We start from the raw sequence: 20,675 nt of genomic DNA on the forward strand, positions 1-20,675 counted from the left end.
GTTAAACATGAGAAAATGACATTTTGTTTTAGTTAAAAAAGATACACATAAGCTATTAAATTTTGTGTGTGTGCAATGTATATTTAAATAATAATGTATTAAATAATGCTAATTATCTTAAAAGCCATGAAGAAACTCTTGCACTCTTTTTCCTCCAAAAACATGATGATACTTATGTCACCTGTGCTGGGGCACCATAATTCTGTTTAGACTAATGTTAGAATGGCGATTTCCTACCTTTCTTTGAAAATACCTCAAGATTTTTGGCTATCTTTACGAATTTCCATCTATACACCTCACACACACATGCTTTGAAAAATCAAAGCGAAATCCACCGGATGGATAATTTCTACCATGGTATCTGGGTGTTTACATATTGCATTATACGGTAATCTTTCAGTGATCTGTGGTCTAGTGGTTAAGGTTTGCCCTATCAAATGTTACATGTTTAAATCAGACAAAAGGTTATTTTATTAGCCCTAACATTTATGATAAAACTAGTTTTCAATTTATAGCATTAATAACCGTTGTTGATTTATGAATAGATTATAAAATGTAACAAAAAAAATATGAAATAAAATATTTTATTAGGGACAATAAATATTTTTATATCAGGAAATTTTTACAAAAATTTTAATGTTATTACTGTATTACATTTCAACGTTGAAAGCTTTTGCTGTTATTTTATTTACAGGTATGATAAATATTTTAAAACATTTTTAAATCAGGCTGTGAATATTTTAGCTACTTTTTACAACACTCTTATTGCCATTTTATTGTTAATTATTGTATTACATTTCAACGTTGAAAGATTTACTGTTGTTTTATTTATGCAAATAATCCGCCATATTATACATGTCCTACATGTTATGTAGAATTATATATTGTGTGCAAATAAGTTCAAAAAATCGTAGGATACAAATAAATTCTATTGATATAAAGAGGAAAAGCATTGAAGAACTAAATTAACAAAACCTACTAAAAACTGTACCTTAAATTACATGATTTTTTAAAATCATGCATTATTTATGATTGTAATAATTGCAATAGCTAAGGGGTAAAACAAGATACCTGAGTAATAGTGGGAATATTTCTATAATGCTGACCGACGGCTAAAACAGATAGGTGAGATGAATCACTTACAGAATATTAATTAAAATTCTAAACTATGCGACATACAGTACATTATGGAACACTTCTTTAAAAAAAAACAAGTGATCTGTTATAATATTAATAATCAACAATATTTGTTTAATAGCTATTTGATTGTCATTTGCACCACCTGGAATCCATTTAAATGATTTAAAGACCTGTTTGAGCGGGCATAGTCCAACCACCCTCTAAAATTTGCGCCATATTCAAGAGTTGATGTAATTATCAAGAGGGGCTTATGGGCATAGCCTAGCCCCGACTCCGGACCCAGCTAAGCTGAGCTCTGGAAACAAGTAAGTAAACAAGCAGTAGAAAATATGCCTTTAAAACCAAGAACAGTTTTTATCTTGCCAGCAGAATTTATGGGTCCACACAAAAAACCACAAATGTTCATAATGGGCGATATATATGTATTGTATGTAGTAAGCTACACACACAATCATGTTATTACAATGTTGTGTGCAGTCGATATACTACACATAATGATGTATACGTGTAGTTAACTACACATACAATTACGTTATTATAATGGTTGTGTGCAGTGAGCTACACACAAGATCACATTGTCCTAATATATAATATATATCCAGGTTTTCTAACCCGCCTAACATCTATAAATTAAAGTAATCATGACAAATGCATTTCAGTATTGTATTTCTAATTTACAACATATTTTGAAACACAAAGATGAGATAGCACTAATGATCATTGTATCTATATTACATTCTAATGGTTTATGATTATAGTAATTAACTTGACAATGCACTTACTAATTATGCTTAAAGGATTTGGAATCACTTCTTCATTGAAAAGAAAAATATGAGAAATTATAACTGTGTGATAATTATTGCAATGCTAAACTTCCTTCTTTAATTTTAATAGGCTAATTTAAATGCATTAAAAAGTGGAGATACTGTATAGTGTAACCACAATTCATGTTTTAAATTTCCTTCAGGCTTATACCAATAGAGGGCGCTTTACTACTTTCTCCATAGATTGATCATTTTGAAATAATTCATATTTGAAACATATTTCTAACATTCATTTTAAAATTTATAGTATAAACAGTTATTAGATAAAAATTAAAATGTATTTTTTGTTAATTAAAGATTTAGAATTATTAATTGTTCATAATTTTTAACTGTTAAAAAAAGCCAGTTCTGTTTCATTGTTTTACGAAGTGCACGATAATACACTAGCAAACTTGCCAAACTCGTAGTTTGCTAGTGTAGACTAGGCTCAGCATTAGCAAAGTCAGGTTTCAGGTATACCATGTGTTTTCAACAATAAAATAAAGTGTAGTTGAGAATGTCTTCACGTTTTGGTTTTTGAGCTAGAATCGTCTTCTGAAGAACATTTAAACAATATTCCAACTCGCATTATATTATTATATTATTGATGATGATAATAATCTACCAGATCTATGTTTTTATACACAGAACTAGTAATTGAATGAAAGGATGTTTTACGAAAGTAGAATAACAAAAACAACAAAAAACCAAGAAACATGTGTACCACCTCAAGTAAATGAATTAAGGTCATATTATCTGGAACAGTAACACAATATATTTAATCTTAGTATAACAACTACAGTGGATTAATTTGATACTCGTTCATGAATGACCAAAAGACTATGGCAAATTGATTTGCAGTCATTGGTAACCATGATAACCTCACAGTTACGCTATCTACATTTGCTAATTCCCTGGAAATTCATTTCTAATTAAACACAGATCTCCAAAAATTAATACCTATTACCTTTCTGTGTTGTTCTTAGGAAGTTAAGCTCCCACTGAACATTTCTAGGAATTGGTATAGCACCCACATAATTCGGATTAGGATTCTCTAGACTATTACCTTGATATGTGGTTCACTGGTAGGCAAAGCCTAGTTCCTGTTTGGGGTGGTTTTCTGTAGTATTAAAGCCACACAGATATCATACCTATTTACTTCTTAACCAAAGGCTTTAATAAACACATTTTTCTTTGACAATTAAAACCTAGATCACATACTGGCTTGATCTTCACTACTACTTAAGCCACATGGAAACTGGTATAGGAACCATTAAAATGAAGATGTCTTCAGTTTTTTAATCATGCTAACTAAAACTACAATGTAAACTTTCTGCAATATTTGAGGAAAAAAAACTTACTCATTTGATTGTTCATCTGTGTTTTTCTCTGGATGTTCTGGTTGTTTTTCTAAATGAAAAGAAACAATTATATTCTTTAACTACAATTGCCAATATTTTTTCTAATTTACTGTTTTCACAGTGATGTTAAAAACCAGACTCTGCAGGGGGCTAGGGTTCCTCTTTTGTTATATTGATCATTGGAGAAAAAGAATACAAATTTATAACAACTTTAATAAAACCCAATATAAAACTAGTAATTACTATATTTTATCTTTTTCTCATAGAAGTGATGAGAAGCAAAATGGAAGTTACTTTGTGAAATTGAGGGCCATGTTGTAAGGTTTTAACGTCCATTATTCAGTAAATAAATGCAAACATTAGTCAGCCAAACTATCATAAAAAATTCAAAATAAATGCTATTTGACATATTTATGATGCCCAAACATTTAACTCAAGATAAATCTGTAATGACATTATAATTTATTTGTCAGTTTTAACATGATATTGCAATATCACCATGTTCCCCAATACAGTTCATTGTGCATTTTTTATTAGATAATTTCCTAAACTTGTTAACTAAGGTTTGAAAGCAAAGAAGATCCTAACCATGGAAATCCCTATGAAAAATATTATACATGTTTGCATTAATTCTGTTACATTTGTTTGGTATGACATTTTGAATATAAGTTAATAAATAGTTACATTTCATGACTGAATTATCTGTATATATTATATTCATTACTGTTGAATTGCTCCTGCCAGCTGTTTGATATATTTTGTATCAGTTTTATTTTCTTTTTACCATTTTATCTTAACAGTTGTTTTTTTTTTTTATTGTAAACAGTTCTATTATATACAAAGTAAATTAAATTTTAACTTTAAGGAATTTATTTTTATTTTAATGCCAATAATAACATGTTTTCCTTCATTTCTATATGCCATTTCGCATTAAAATTACATCTATCATGCAGATATAAAAATCAATTTTCAAATCAATTACAATCTCAAGTTTTTCTTATTTTGTGTTTAATTTCCTTACGATATAAAGCCAGATTGCTGTGGTAAGCTAAACGAGTCTAGGCTGCCACCTCTGTGACGTATATGGCATTCATTTCTTATGATGATAATGCTGTCTGAGCACTTAAGAAACTAGCCAAATTAATATCATGTGGAGAATACAAGTCTGTATAATATTTCTCAAAGATTTTCGACATTTTGTTAAATCGACCAAGACTACATGGTTTGGTTAGGTCAGATTAGGTCATTGAATCATAAACTCATCATCTTTCAGCCACATTTCCATGATTCTTATTATTTTAATCTTATTAATATTCATTCACTGACCAAAATGTCTCCCTTAATTCTAGATACTATGTCTGTATCTAATATAATTCAAATAAAAATGTCTTTTCTTGGCTTTGGAAATGGATAAATATCACACAAAAAAGAACCAATCGTAAATACTGTATGGTTAAAACCTCAATTTGATTCAGTTCTTGATTGTCAAGTTTTCTGGAGTAATTTTTATTTGCGGTTTCAATTTTACCCCACCCACCCCACCTCGTGCTTGCGTGGTGCATACACAGCTACATTATCTTATTTACTAGAATTATTCCAAACAACTAATTTTGCCAAGTTATCAGATGTTCACATAGAAGCAGCGATTTTCTTCTATTTTCTAAATTAAATAAAATATGTTGCTGTAGCGCCAGATATCATTTCCAGATTATTATTTCTTCAGAATAATATGAATTGTAATTTTTATATCACTCTGGTCAATCAGTTTTATAGACACTTATGCGGATGTATAAATACATGCTTCCAATCTCTAGAATCAATCCACAGCAACACTATAAACCCTTCTTAGTTACTTCAATAATTAGGTCAGGGCAAGCTTAATAAATAAAAACATTAAATCTGTACTTAAGCCATGGAATGGATAAATTAAAAGTGTTTGTTGTAATCTATAAGTGTATGCGTTTCCTTCTTGGCTACAATCTAATTTTTCTTTATAAAGCTCTCTCTGTTTACACAATCAAACTAACAAATGTTATGTGGCCATATAATGGACATGATGATGGACACATCACTACCATATTTGAGCATATCACACTTTTTTTTGTCAAACTTGCTTATGGCAGATAAGAAGGTTAATCCTATTAATTATAAACCTCCATTTTTGGGGAGAAAAAAAAAAAAATAAGGAAACCAACTCAATCATACACATTTTAAATCTTCCAGGTGCTTTTAGAACAGCAAGAAAGATAAACTATCTGAATAATCTCCCAAAGGGGTTTATCCAATCTTGTATATCATGTGAAAAAGATGCGTTTAAATTCCAGAGGGGAAAATAATACCTGCCCAATTGTATGGGATGACTACAATCAGTTGGAATTCGCTCAGATTACATTTTTTTTTTGTATAAAAATTTATGACATATTTGGCTGCTGTTATTGAAATTACACTTTTATATCTGTTAATGCAGAAATTTACTATGCTATTTATCATATCTATATCATGTCATATTTGGTGAATTTGATAGGTTCAGATAGATTACAGTAGGTTTACAATCACAGCCCATTTTTTTAATGGTGTTAAGTTTTTAGTAAAATATTTGTCATCAGACTATATGATTACTATAGTTGGTTGAATAATTTTTCTGGTTATGTATATTAATCTACAAAGCATGTATGGATTTATATTTTCTATCTATGAAAAATGAACAACAAATTTAAAATTTGTTTACTGTTCTGATGATGAGAATAGTTTCTCGAAACATGTCACATTTACATTTTAAGGCAGTTTGCCTTTTTATTAAATGCCTCGCTATAGTCATCTTAAATTTAAAATTGTATGAAAATGAGGTAACTGATCAAATTAGAATTGCTTTTGGTAAATCATGTTTTATTTATGTCTGCTTTGAAGACTTACTGTGAGGCGCCATCATTGCTGGTCTTGACTGCCCTGTTTCTTTGATTGTCTGAAACCAAAACAAACACAAAACATTAAAATCCAGTATTCATAACATGATTTAATTTCCTTGCTAATACAACACAACATGAAACAGTTGTAGATTTGGTAAGTTGCAGACTTGCAAGTGGCAGATTGGCAAGTTTCACACATTGAATAGTTTAAGATTGACAAGTTGCAGACTGGCAAGTTTCAGATTGGCAAGTTGCAGATTGGCAAGTTGCAGATTGGCATATTGCAGATTGGCAAGTTGCAGACTGGACAGTTGCAGACTGGCAAGTTGCACACATTGAATAGTTTAAGATTGACAAGTTGCAGATTGACAAGTTGCAGACTAGCAAGTTGCAGATTGGCAAGTTGCAGATTTGCAAGTTTAAGATTGGCAAGTTGCAGACTGGCAAGCTGCTGATTGGCAAGTTGCAGACTGGCAAGTTGCAGATTGGCAAGTTGCAGATTGGCAAGTTGCAGATTGGCAAGTTGTAGACTGGCAAGTTGCAGACTGGCAAGTTTCAGACTGGCAAGTTGCACACATTGAATAGTTTAAGATTGAAAAGTTGCAGACTGGCAAGTTGCAAACTGGCAAGTTTAAGATTGGCAAGTTGCAGATTGACAAGTTGCAGACTAGCAAGTTGCAGATTTGCAAGTTTAAGATTGGCAAGTTGCAGACTGGCAAGCTGCTGATTGGCAAGTTGCAGACTGGCAAGTTGCCGATTGGCAAGTTGCAGATTGGCAAGTTGCAGATTGGCAAGTTGTAGACTGGCAAGTTGCAGACTGGAAAGTTTCAGACTGGCAAGTTGCACACATTGAATAGTTTAAGATTGAAAAGTTGCAGACTGGCAAGTTGCAGACCGGCAAGTTGCAGATTGGCAAGTTTAAGATTGGCAAGTTGCAAATTGGCAAATTGTAGACTGGCAAGTTTCAGACTGGTAAGCTGCTGATTGGCAAGTTGCAGACTGGCAAGTTGCAGATTTCCAAGTTGTGGCTAAGAATATTGTGGAATTGAAAATTTACGTAATGCCAATTTGCAGATTGCCGTGAAATTTTTTTGGGAATGTATAAAGGCGGACAGTTATTCGCACAATCTGACAAATCGTCTCTGGTAGTGAGGCCAATAATCTTACTATTTAATTTGTCAAAATGCTACTAGTCATTTTATATCCTACAAGGAAGGCAGATGAAAGATATCTGTCTGATGAAAATATTAACTGCGCCAAATAGATTCCCCATGTTTTTCAACGATCTGAACACTACTTATTAACCTATAGACACTCTTTATGAGACATGATCTCTATTAAAGGGACACTTTTCAATGAAATGAATGTGGGAAGCACTATAGGCAACTCTTTATGAGGAGACATGATCTCTATTAAAGGGACACTTTTCAATTAAATGAATGTGGGAAGCACTATGGGCAACTCTTTATGAGGAGACATCATCTCTATTAAAGGGACACTTTTCAATTAAATGAATGTGGGAAAACACTATGGCTAACTCTTTACGAGGAGACATCATCTCTATTAAAGGGACACTGCCCAATGAAATGAATGAAAGGAAACATTAATGCTAACTCTATTTAAAGAGACACTTTTTTGGTCATGTCCTATTAATAGGGTTTTACTGTCCTGTATCAAAACCTTCAGGTTGACATTGGTAACAAATTCGTAATTGAAAATATTTTACTATAATTATAAATAAATATGGAAAATTAAAGACTAAAGCACTAGCAGGCTGGCCTAAACCATTATATTATTCTGTTAGATGCATATGAAATAACTCTGTACTTTATAATCGTTAGAGAAAAGGTTAACTGTTAGTAAGTTGACCCCTTCTTGCTACATATACAGTATGTCATAATCTTAATTGGACATAAAACACAAAACAAAAATGTTTGAGTTTTATGTTTCTTTGAGTGAGCAAACATATGGTATGATTTATTTACATTTAAATTCATAAAAACTAATTTGCATAAAAGTATGTCTAATTTGCATATCTTGTTATAAACAAAAATTACATCACACATGAGTGAATTATTTTTCTTCAAATACAAAAAGCAAATTTAGGGAAAAACAAACAAAAAATGGAATGGAAAAAGAATGTTTGTTAAACCTTGTTTGTTTACTTGAAAAACATTACATTTTTTTAAAAACCCATTAATACTATAAATGATTTTGTTTTGTTTTTGTCAATAAAATTTGATTTAGAAAAATAAAATCAAAACATTCATTTAATAACTTTGATAAATTAACAGAAGAATGAAAGTGTTGAATCCATTTTCTCACAGTTTAGTAGAGTAAAAGTTAGTGTGTGCAAATTGTAAAAGATGGCGGCAAAGAAATACTATAGATAAAATAAATAATTGTGTACCTTGGATATTGAAAATTATAGAGCAAACAATCAATAAGCAAATAAATTAGATGAAGAAGATGGAAATGATAATAGAAGAGAAAAAAACTAAAGAGTTTGATGTGCCTATATATGGTAGTGCTATGCTTAAATATGGTAGTAATATGACATCATCATGTCCATATATGGGCACATCACATTTTTTTGACACATAAAGTTTGAAAGTGTAGACAAAGCTTAACATTGCATTGCCGTGGGCATTGGAAGGAAGATGACCAAAAGAAATGAGGCGGTTGGACTGGAGTAGCTAGAGCGAATGCCGCCAAACAGGGATAGATTGAGGCATTCTGTTGAGGCCTTTAGGTGAAGAAGTTAGGAGAAGAAGAAGGAATAAATACAGTACAATAAAGCATCATCATCAATAACTGAATTTGTATTACAAAATTGTCCTTGGAATCAGGAAGTTGGCACAGCCTTGACATAAAAATATCATAATTATCAGTGTTTACCTTTGAAGTATTACAGCCTAGTCTGGTGCCTAGCGTTTGCAATCGCATGTCTCCTTAATACCTAACCTTGTCGAACAAGGTCATGCAAAGATATTCAACTTATCACTGTCATTTTTTTATCGCAATATAAACAGTATGGTAACTAGAAAATTGAGTTGATTGGTCAGTAAGAACGTCAAATCGTTATCTTTTCAGCCAGCACATACTGTATGTAGCAAGAAGAAACGACTACGGTATGATTAGCCAGCATCTCTAAAAGCCTCTGGGACAGATTTAAGGAGGGAGGGGGAAGATTGGGTGCTTTTGACAGCTATAATGAAATTATGAACAACTTTTTGACATGACAAACTTAGCCCTCCCCTGTTTAAACAAATCTAGGATCTCCTGAGCCTTATGTGAAAAAAACGTATGCCATTATAATGGGTTTGTTATTTGGGCCAGTGGGATTATCACACCAAAGCGGCAGAAATTTGATAATGGCCACATAAAGACTTAATAAGCATTGAAGCAGATTTTGTTCGTTAATGCAATATCATTATTTCCTTCGTGGCGTGAAAATGAAATCTTTATGCATAACCATGAAAATGTTGAGATTTTAAAGTCATTCATTATCATATATATTTGTGCTATTTATGGTATCATTTTTTAGAAATATCAACAAGGTAACTTAATGTTTATATCGGAAATACATTAAATACGAAAAATATGTATCTAAAAAAAAATTTAATTTAATATCCTAGGGATTTAATCCAATCTCCAATCAGAATCATTTGGAAATAGATTTAATGTTGTGATTGCGGACTGGTCGATTATAGTACAGGGGTGCTCTGAGAACTTTTCATATTTAAGCCCTCCGTTTGAAGAGCATGTGCTATTGCTGGTTTATCCAGGTAAGTTGGCACGAAAAGTAAAAAAATAAGTACCCCTAAGCACAAAATGCGTTTAGATTCCATTTCAATAATTGCTTATTTTTACTGTAAAAATATTCTATAAAACACTACAACACATTAGTACACAGTATTCGAGTATACAAATATTTACACATAATTATTTGTATTCATGTATTAAAGTATGTCAAATTTAACCATTTCCCCAAGTGATTTAAATACATAATTTTAGAAATTCTTAACCCAAAGCTTTTCATTTGGAAGAAAACAAGTCATTTATCCAATTTCCTTAGCGGTCTATTTTGAACGCCACACACCGCAGGGGCTTCTCAGTTTTTATGTACAAAAATAAAGCATTAAATAAATACCTAATTCATGTATCAGAATACAGAATATTATTATTCTTATCTCATGCTGTGATTTTACATCTCAAAGAATCTCATATTCCAAAGATATTTTATGAATTTTTTTAATGTACTTTTAAAATGGAGGATAATCAAACTTAAAGTCGTTAAGAGACAATACGCTTGGGAAGTTTTAGAAATGATGTTATTTTACCTTGAATTTAATTTATGTACGCCCCCAAGATATATCCTTTATTAAAATATAAATAGCCTCAAGAAATATTATTTAGAAACCATGATTATTTTGAATATTTCATAGTGTATTTTCGAATTATTTTTTGACCACACGTTTGTTGATTAATGTACGTTCTGCATCAACGAATCCACACACTCGTTGACAAAATGTCATTCAATATGTGCTGTGTAACCACATAGCCCCTCTAGACTATCAAAAACGAAAGTAAGTTTTATTGGGTTTAAGACTCCAATACGATAGTGAGTGTGAATTTAACGACTTTCTCAGTTTTTATGGCAGTATACTTGTCTGAATGGCCTAGAAAGTAGATGAAGGGCTAAAGGGAAATCTAAAGATTGGCGTTGAATGTAAATAAAATGCTTCATTTACACAAATATACATTACTCAAGATGTAATAATAAAAATGGTCATTACTATCAAATTGCTTTGCTGAATAGTAATATAAAGTCCTACATTTTGTCAACTTATCCTGCCTTAAAAGAGTGTCTTTATGAGTAAACTGGGCCGAAACTTTATCGACAACTTTACATTTTCCTCAAATAAAAGAAATAATTGTAAATATACCTATGGTTACATATTGTAAATTTGATTTGATCACTTATTTATTTAGGCAGTGTTCAGGCATTTTATAATTTAATTATTTGTGAAAATTATCATATCTTATGCGAATTTAATTCTACAATTATTTTACTTCTAATGTTAAACCAATCCAATGATAAATAAATGATAAATTGAGAATTACACAAATGATTACATTTTGGTATTTTAACTATAATAACACTTTCTTGACTTATTAAAGATTAAAATTTGGGTCAGACTATTGATTTGTACAATGTGAGCATACAGCCATTACTGACATTTTAAAAATATAGTGTCAAATATATTAGATTATATTATTATTAGTACTACACTCTAGATTAGCTAATATTACTAAACACCCAAGTATATACTTGCAATTTGCTTGGTTAATTTCGTATCACATGACGTTCATTATTAGTGATATTTAATGGTTCTATTGCATGTTTATATACAATTTTATATATTTAGGAGACGTGAGGCCAACCAACCTCAACTGTTGATTTATTTTTGATATTTTTTCGTTGGTGTTAAACCAGGTAACAACTGAATTTTACTACGTTTCGTGAACTCTAGAGTCACATTTTTAAGTGCTCTTTCATTGAAGAAACAGCAATTATTTACTGTAAACAACAATATACTAAACTTTTATTTGTTGAAAGCCTGAACGTGCTATTTAATAAAAGGTCACATTTTAATAAACTTTTTCAACTCATGAACATTCTATCATAATGAACTAATAAATATTAATTATTTATATATACAAACTACAACAAGATACATGCTTTTTAATACGACATTAAATTGTTTGTTAATTTATGCTAATGTATGATTTTACCAAACTGTAAATACATACTGCTCTCTAGAGACTGGACTATCAATTTATAGATTAATATTTTAATTACACTTTTACAGTACAAATAATACTGTTTTGAATCTGGATTAATAATGTTATCCTATAACAAAGTTATTATATTATATATTTGTTGCATTGTTATCGTAATTGTAGATTCATCATCGTCTATTAGTATGAATAAAGAATGAATTAAAATCAAAATGAATATTGCATGAATTATTGTTATGTTAACTAAAATTAGAAAAATATGAATTATAATAAGTCAATAAACTTCTTTATCAACTCAAGTTATAAATAGACCACAGATATTATTAAGCACTAGTTGTAAGTAATTACAACTGTTCAAAAAGTGCTCCTTCATGGAGAGGGAACCACACAATATGTTGGCTGCAATCAACCATTTGATACGTCAGTCACGTACACTGCGTCTGCGTTATAAGCGTGCAGAGAATATTAAGGCATTCAAAACATATATTGTATATAATTTACTCATTTAATTTATTCATTTCATTACGATTAACAATATAATTATTTTCAAAAAAAGTTTATTATGCTTTAACAAAAATATGTGTTATGATTTGTGTTCTTAAATTATTTTAGATTAATTTTATAGTACTGTATAAACAATAATATTTTAACTATGGCGGCCATCTTGAGTTGTGGTCCCCCCCCCCCCCTCCTGTTGGAATCACTTTGTCTATGCAGATGACGATCTAGTACAAAAGGCCAATTTACACAGACGAGTGTTTACGGTTAGCGGTAAGCAGAAAACAAAAACATAGAATCTATGTTATTTCTCACCACGCCGAACAGAAAAACATCGAGGATCTACACGGTTTTCCGTTACTGCTAGTCTATAAATTGGCCTTAATACTAAAGTACAGTAAACTAAAATGGATAAAGCGTTTTGCTATACTTGTAACAAAGCCCATTAAGGCCATGGGCAATTGTCATCTTTGTAAGATGAATTATTGATTGCCTAGAAATTTTAATCACTTGGATTTGAAGTTAAAGGTAATCTCATAAATATCACATCACACTGTTAAATTGATTAAAATTTACACATATTTACATAATTTTGTTATCATGTAAGCATGCAGTACTATGTTTTTCAAACCTATTCATTATTTTTGATTTGTGTTGTTTAATTCGATGGCATTTGGAAAAAATTTGGAGGTGGAATATTTTGCTAGGACTTACCATTGCCTGGGGAGACTTATACAGTAACTTATGTTTGTACTCTATTGGTTTTTTTAAAACTATTATTTACTGCAAATTTGAGTAAACTGTCAGATCATTTTTAATTTAATATTGAACAGATTATTATCATCATCATTTCTCTGTCATCCTTGAAGTATAATACATTTTCTAAATAATAATGGTTAACCTTTCGTTCTATCATATGGTTTACCTTAATATAATATTATAATATGACTGGGCTTTACCTGTGTGAACGGGAACTGCGTTTGGTTTATCTTGCTTGGCGTTGGAAGTGCTGTTAGTGGACATTGAATATCTATCATTTCCTAAAAAAGAATTTAAAATATTTAACTAAACAATAATATACAGAAAACTTTCTCAGAACACAATTCCTTGAGAACAAGAGTTTTCCAAAAATGTCTCAAAATTCTAAGTTCTTATAACTAGAATAGAATCCCTATTATTAAGACACCTTCGTGTCCTCTAAATAGGGGTTGGGTACAGTGTTCATATAAATTGCTCCTCTTTCCCTTAATAGGAATGTCCCTTTAATAGGTGTGTACCACAGGAGGTTCTGCTCATAAAACACATTTCTGAAAACCAGACCATGGCAGAAAGTCAGACTTGGTCAGGAAAATGGTGTCTGGGAGAAGTTACTAAACTGAATTTAAATTTCGAGAAGCACATATATTTATGTAAATTATATCATAGAGATATTATATATCTCTATGATTATATGTAAATTAAAAATAATGCAAACAATGTATTACTTTAAATTATAACCTTAAAGAGAACACCATTATGTTTTGTCAAAATTGGCACAGATCAATCTGTGTCTAATGTTGTCATTGGCATTTGATAACGAATCGCTCCGGTTAGCGGTCGTTTTGACAAGATCATTCCATACCTTTTGGCGCTGTGCCAATATGTAATGCTTCTGATCCACTCTGCCACGCAATTGGTAAATGTATACATTTCTACGACTATGGCATTTAAAGGTTTTTGCTATAAAAACTACATTATTATTATTATCTTAAAATAGAAAATATATTTTTCCTCACACAGCAATCAACAATATGGTTGTCATCAAAATGAAATTTAGATTCAAGTATAACAACAGTGGACATTATGGTATACCAGTTACTGTATTAGGGATGGAATATATGAATGTAGTAGTGATGAAAACTATTATTTTAGACAGTAAGATTTGTTATAATGAATATTAGTACAACTCCTTTTTGGCAGACCTTAGGAGGACATTTTCCCATGAAACAAACAAGGGGAAAAATATACTTTAACACTACAGCCTACCCCTACTACAGTAGGAGAAACTTTGTTGGGTCTTAGGGCTTACTATAAAACTAGGCACCTACTGTACAGTAAAATATGTGTATTGTCTGAGGGCACAAACTGCCTCACAACCTTGGGAGACAATTACCAAAGGGCTTCCTGAATCATTGTGAGCCACTGTTCTATCTAGGTAACCCTATTTTATTAACAATACTGTTCTATAACAAGTACATTTAGAAATGTTTCCAGCTTAATAATAATGAAAGGAAATGATCATAACTTCATGGGTCAATTAGATTATCACATGACCTTTGCTGGTTTCTAAAATGGCCTAATATGACAATAAATTGCATCCAATATTATTTGCTCAAATTAATAATTGGCAAAAAATTTAATAATAATGTTTTGTTATTCCGGATACTCAATCAGTGTTAGTTACTTTCACATTAATTAGATTAAAAGAAATACTTAAAGACCCATTCCCTGCAATTTTGGACGTTTTTTGGAAAATAATACATATATATCACTTTAAAAACATTAAACCATGTCATTCCTTGTCTTAAATGTACGTTTTATGGTAAATTATGATAAAAAGTGAGAAACAATGCACTACCTAAGTAGCTCGCGGCGATCGACTTCTCGTGGACGGTCTTAGGCCTAGCTGGTAAACATCGATAACGTACGAACATCGTACGCTAGCTAATATACCTAGCCTGACGTTGCATAGTTGCTGCATTAATTGTCTTTCTATTTTTGCCAGACTCCGTTGATACGGAAAACCCGGTATTTTCGCTGAAAAGTTAGGAGTCTTCCATTTGTTTTGGCTTCACGATCGATCGAAAAGTGGGCGAATTACAGGTGAAAAACAAAAATATCAATCCGCGCGCAAAGCATTTTGGGATTTATAGCGGGCCGCTATAATTATTAGAATCGATTTATTTTTCACATTTTTAACCGTTTAAAGACGAAAAAAGTTATCGCAATAGGACCATATAGTATTATTTTTACATTAAATATAGTTAGTGATCTTAAATTATATCTAAAAAACGTAGGGAATGGGGCTTTAAACGAACACAATAAGCAAGCCCTTTAATAGTCATGACTTTTATAGGGGGTGTTTTTTCTACAAAAGGAGCACAAATTGTCATGATTAAAGCTCTGTCTACACTATCAATCTAGTTTGACAAAAAAAAAGTGGGATGTGCCCAAATATGGTACTGATATGACATTATTGTGTCCATATATAAGCACATTTTTTCTTGTTTAATAGTTAAGTAAGAGCCATTACCATTTATTTTACATTGCTACTACAGTATATAGTTGCCAAAGACAGTCAATTTTCAGTTTTTAAAAATCATAATTCTCAAACCACCTGTTGTGATTATTTACAAAGCACTTATTACCATACAGCAGGGAGTAACTCCCTGCATACAGCTTCTTCCTATCTTTTATTGTAAACAAGATCCCTAAATGTATATTTCACCACAGACCAGATTTTTCAAGTAGATCCCCTGTGGTAAGCATACTTCTCCGAGGAAAGCCAACAGTCTTGGAGTGAAATTAATTTTCAAACAAGTTCATTAATTTGCAACAATAAAGATTCCTTTTTAATGAAAGAATTTTAAATACAAGCTGATGAATATATACAGTAAGACAGTGACTTAAATCATAACATTATTTGTCTGTTTCAAACACTGCTATTAAATGTTGATGACAGTGTCAATTCGGTTATTTTCAATGTTGTGAGTGGCGTTTTGCGCTGATGTTTAGTATCTAGTAGATATATACAGCAATAAAAACAAATACATGCATTATACTATATAATACATCATTTATCCCTACGTCAATTACAGTTTTCAACAACACCGTTACTAGATAATTTGGTTCTGTTTAAGTATTATTATGTATAATGTTTTTGTGCAATTTTGTATAGTGTGTATTATGTTCTTATACATTTATTCGTTCTTTTTAAATAGTGTACAAAAAAACGAATTTCCGATATGTTTTATTGGACCTAATAAATTCTTTGAGAGCAGCGCATTATCATTATCAATAATTGATATTTTACTTATTATACTACACTAAAAGTACAGTTTAATTAAATCATGAAAACAATACAGACATAATAGGCCTCTAGAATAAAATGTAATAAACTAGATTCAATTGGCTCAATACTTGGGCTCATGTATGGACTGTGATGAATAGGCTTTGGCCAAAGAATGTTATTACCAACAAAGTTGAAGTTTGTATTTATTTAAACTTTTTTTTGCCAACTATGCCAATGGCACATGTGACCTTTTTTTTACAATGCTATTAAAGAATGGAATAATTTACCAATTAACATTAAGGAATCACAAACTATTTGTTGTTTTAAAAGTAAAGTTAAAAAGTATCTACAGGAACGTTCACTAGCTCTAGAAACTATTCAATAAGCGCTTCTTCTTTTTTCGATTGTCCTTTTTGCTGTTTTTTGTAATTTTTATATGTTGCATTGTTTGTCTTTATGCTGTTCTTTCAAAGGACCTCATTGGAAACAAGTCCGTAGAGGACTTTTATAAGTTATCCTTGGCATCCTTGTTTTATTTTGGTATTTTTATATTTGCTAATTTTAATTGTATGTCTGTGATATTTTATGTACTGATGCCGAAATAAATCAAATCAAATCAAATCATGTACTGTAGTATTACAGAAGAGACATCTTTAGTTTAGTTGACAAATGTATGAAATTAGCAATAAATATCCATAGATACTGTGTACTATGTATGTGTGTGACGAATAAAGAAATCCATAAATTGAAAGCAAAATTACTTAATATGCTCCCTTCAAAACTGTTGGCGCTTGTCAACATTCTAAAAATATGCAGGAAGGAAGGACGAACTACTGTTTTTTTTTGTTGAACTCTGGATAAAAACAATACAAAGAGCTTTATATAGCATTTGTCCCAATACAAAATAAAAGACGATTAACTGATTGTTTTATTACATAACTAGTATAATTTTGTATAATCAATTTTTTTCCAGATCAATGTGATGATCATACTGATATGTCCATTATCATAATAAAATAACAATAGAAATTCTTGATAAAGATTGGAAAATATTAGTACGATAAAAAGCAGAAAATATAAAAAAAAAATTAATATATAGAATACACACGTAATGTATTGTACATTTAAATTCTAAAATTCAGTTACAATTTGGAAGAAAAATATGATAACAATGCATAAAAAGGAGTAATAGCAGCCCAAAATACATTTCAGCAGAAATATTTGTTTGGAAAAACAAAACGTTATACATAAATATGGCATTATAATTTCAGTGACATTTGGCTAATCCTAGCCAAACTGATTGATGATGATGATTTGTCCCTAGTAGAGTTGTAAAACCATCACCCAATTCCCACATGTTTTATCCTTATGTATGAACACAGGATTATAAAAAAAGCTGCGGATTTAGTAGCAGTTATCATGAAAATAAATTACTAGTGGAACATTTCGTAATGAACATTTTTTTGCATTTAATTGCTAAGGTTGAACTGATGAGGTACTATAAATCTATCACAGTATTTACGTATTATCTTACACAATTATAGTAGAGCCTCTATTAGTGGGACAAAAGAAATGTCTCCTTAATAGAGGTTGGCCATACTGTGTTAAAACATATTGCTCCATGTTCATTTTTTGAAAGTGCCTCCTGAATAGGGATATGTCCTAAAGGAGGGGCGTTCTTTATATTGAAAAAAATTGAGAAATTAAATTGGCAAGTAAAGTTGGTGCTGTACAGTATGATTGGCACCTCAAATTGGCAACAAGGGTACTTAAATTTTCACAATAAGCCATTGTTTAGGGCCAACATGAGGTATGGCAACTTGACAACTATAAAGTTGCTGAAGGACACATTTAAGTAGCACATACAAATTCTATGATGGGTACTTTGGGGAAAAGGGACAACAATATTGGTAACTAAATTGATAATGATAGGCACATTTGAGTAATAAGGACAACAATATTGGCAACTAAAAGTGATATAATGGGTACTTTGGAGGCTAAAAGAAACAACAATATTGGCAAATAAATTGATACGATGGCCACATTTGGGTAAAGGACAACAATATTGGCGACAACAATATTGGCAAGAACAATATTGGCAACTAAAATTGATATGATGGGCACTTTGGGGAAAAGGGACAACAATATTGGCAAATAAATGTATACAATGGGCACTTTTGGGTAATAAGGACAACAATATTGGCAACTAAAAGTGATATGATAGGCACATTGGGGAAAGAGACAACAATATTGGCAACTACAAATCGATATGATAGGCACTTTGGGGTAATAAGGACAAACAATATTGGCAACTAAAAGCGATACAATGGGTACTTTTGAGTAATATTGGCAACTAACATTGAAATGATCGGTACTAAAATTGATATTATGGATACTTTTAGTATGGACAACATTGAAATGAGATGGGCACTTATGGGTAAAAAAAAACTAAACTAAAATTTGCAATATGGGAAACAGAAATTGGTACAATGGCAAACTATTAATAGATGAGCTTGACTAACAATTGGTAATTAACCTTTAGTAACATGAACAATAAAAATTATCGATTTTGTTACATCCAAACATAGTAATCTAAATAAAATGTGTTTTGGTCTGTTATCATTACACACATTCAATGAGCTATGTACACACTGCTGTATTTCAGGAAAAGAATGTTGAGCCATATTATCGAATATTAACACTGTAAAATATGGGTAGTGAACACCTACATGAAATAAAAACAGACCTACATTTGGAATGTCTAATCAAACTGTAGTTAACAAGACTTGACAATATAAAAGGCTGTACGCATCTCAACAGTAACTTTAACTTTGTACCGATATATTCATTTCTTGTAGTGTCGGTTAACATACATTTTTGAGTTCCAACAGTCATGCGAGGGGTCTCTATTACAATGGAGACTGACAAGATAACAATGGGATGCTAAAAAATAGTATACACTAAATACATGTTCTTTACAATCAATGTCATAATTAATGTTTTCAAATAGATGAATACAGATAAATTTTGGTCTAAATTTCATGGCTCGTAGAATCCAGATTTTGTTTGTTTCCCTGGGCAAGTGTCCTAGATGATCAAACATCTGATTGAGACTGAACTGTACTGGTGTATTCCACAACTGATGCAAACATTGTTGTTTTCCCTTGGATTTTACTTGGTTGCCAATCGGGACTGACCCTTTTAGTTGCCCTACTGTACATAAATGTTTGGTTTCCTCTGGACCAGGGCAACTAATTCTGGAGCTCAGTGAAAGTTCTTTTATTTAAAATTTAGTAGTTACTGTAAGTGGTGAACCAGTTGAAAATAAAAAAAATCATCGTAATCTGAACAAAATAAATTCATTCACCTCTATACATAAATGGTATAGTGTACCAACCCCATTTTAAGTTTGTGTACAAACGAAATAAATTCATGATGTCCATGAAATATACAGGCAAGTACAAAATAACTACATATTCACAATATTTATATGTCATCACTTACCTTGAATATAGCGTCCATAGAGCGTCCTTGAGGCTGAGAATTCTACAAAGATAAACAAAATTATGATTAGTTGTGATAAAAAAATTGGTAATTTCTTTTCAAGCAGCAGATAGGCATTAATATGCCATTAAGAAAACGAGTATGGATGAGTTTAGTGAATTGCCTTTTGAACTTCCCTGTATTATGCATCTAATCTATTCTGAACGTACTTGCAATAAAATAAAATTAAGCTTTAGTAGTATTGACATGAACATATGGGTTATTAATCAAGTTATATTGCTAACAAACAATATAAATACTAATTAACTCTTATTTCTTAAACAAAGCATAGCAAGAAATTGAATGAATTTAATGATATTAAATTGTTGTTAAACATATTGATTTGATTGTTTAAAATGCATAAAATAAAAGAAATTAGATTCATTCCAAATAAATAATTTATAAATAAAATTGTTGTTAAAATATTTATGAATGACATTAAGAAATGACGTTAAAAACTACTCCTTATTTCTTTTAAATATTTTAAAACTGTTAATATATTAAAAAAAATGGGGCCTTTTTTTTCCTCAAATAAATGCCTTACACAAGCATACACAATATTGTATTA

The 20,675-nt window shown here is 30.9% G+C and overlaps 1 protein-coding gene across 4 annotated transcripts in view; it reads right to left on the bottom strand.

Moving 5' to 3' along the window:
• Positions 1-20,675, bottom strand: part of LOC140050018 (uncharacterized) — a 146,242-nt gene that overhangs the window by 61,856 nt on the left and 63,711 nt on the right. For all 4 annotated transcript variants that reach the window (XM_072095009.1, XM_072095008.1, XM_072095007.1 and 1 more), the window contains 4 exons: positions 20,069-20,110; positions 13,473-13,553; positions 6,218-6,266; positions 3,305-3,353 (listed from right to left, as the gene is read on the bottom strand). In XM_072095009.1, the coding sequence (XP_071951110.1) occupies positions 3,305-3,353; positions 6,218-6,266; positions 13,473-13,553; positions 20,069-20,110 (221 nt within the window). The remainder of the gene's footprint in view (positions 1-3,304; positions 3,354-6,217; positions 6,267-13,472; positions 13,554-20,068; positions 20,111-20,675) is intronic.

Source organism: Antedon mediterranea, chromosome 5 (assembly GCF_964355755.1).
Source record: "Antedon mediterranea chromosome 5, ecAntMedi1.1, whole genome shotgun sequence".
Lineage (NCBI taxonomy): Eukaryota > Metazoa > Echinodermata > Crinoidea > Comatulida > Antedonidae > Antedon > Antedon mediterranea.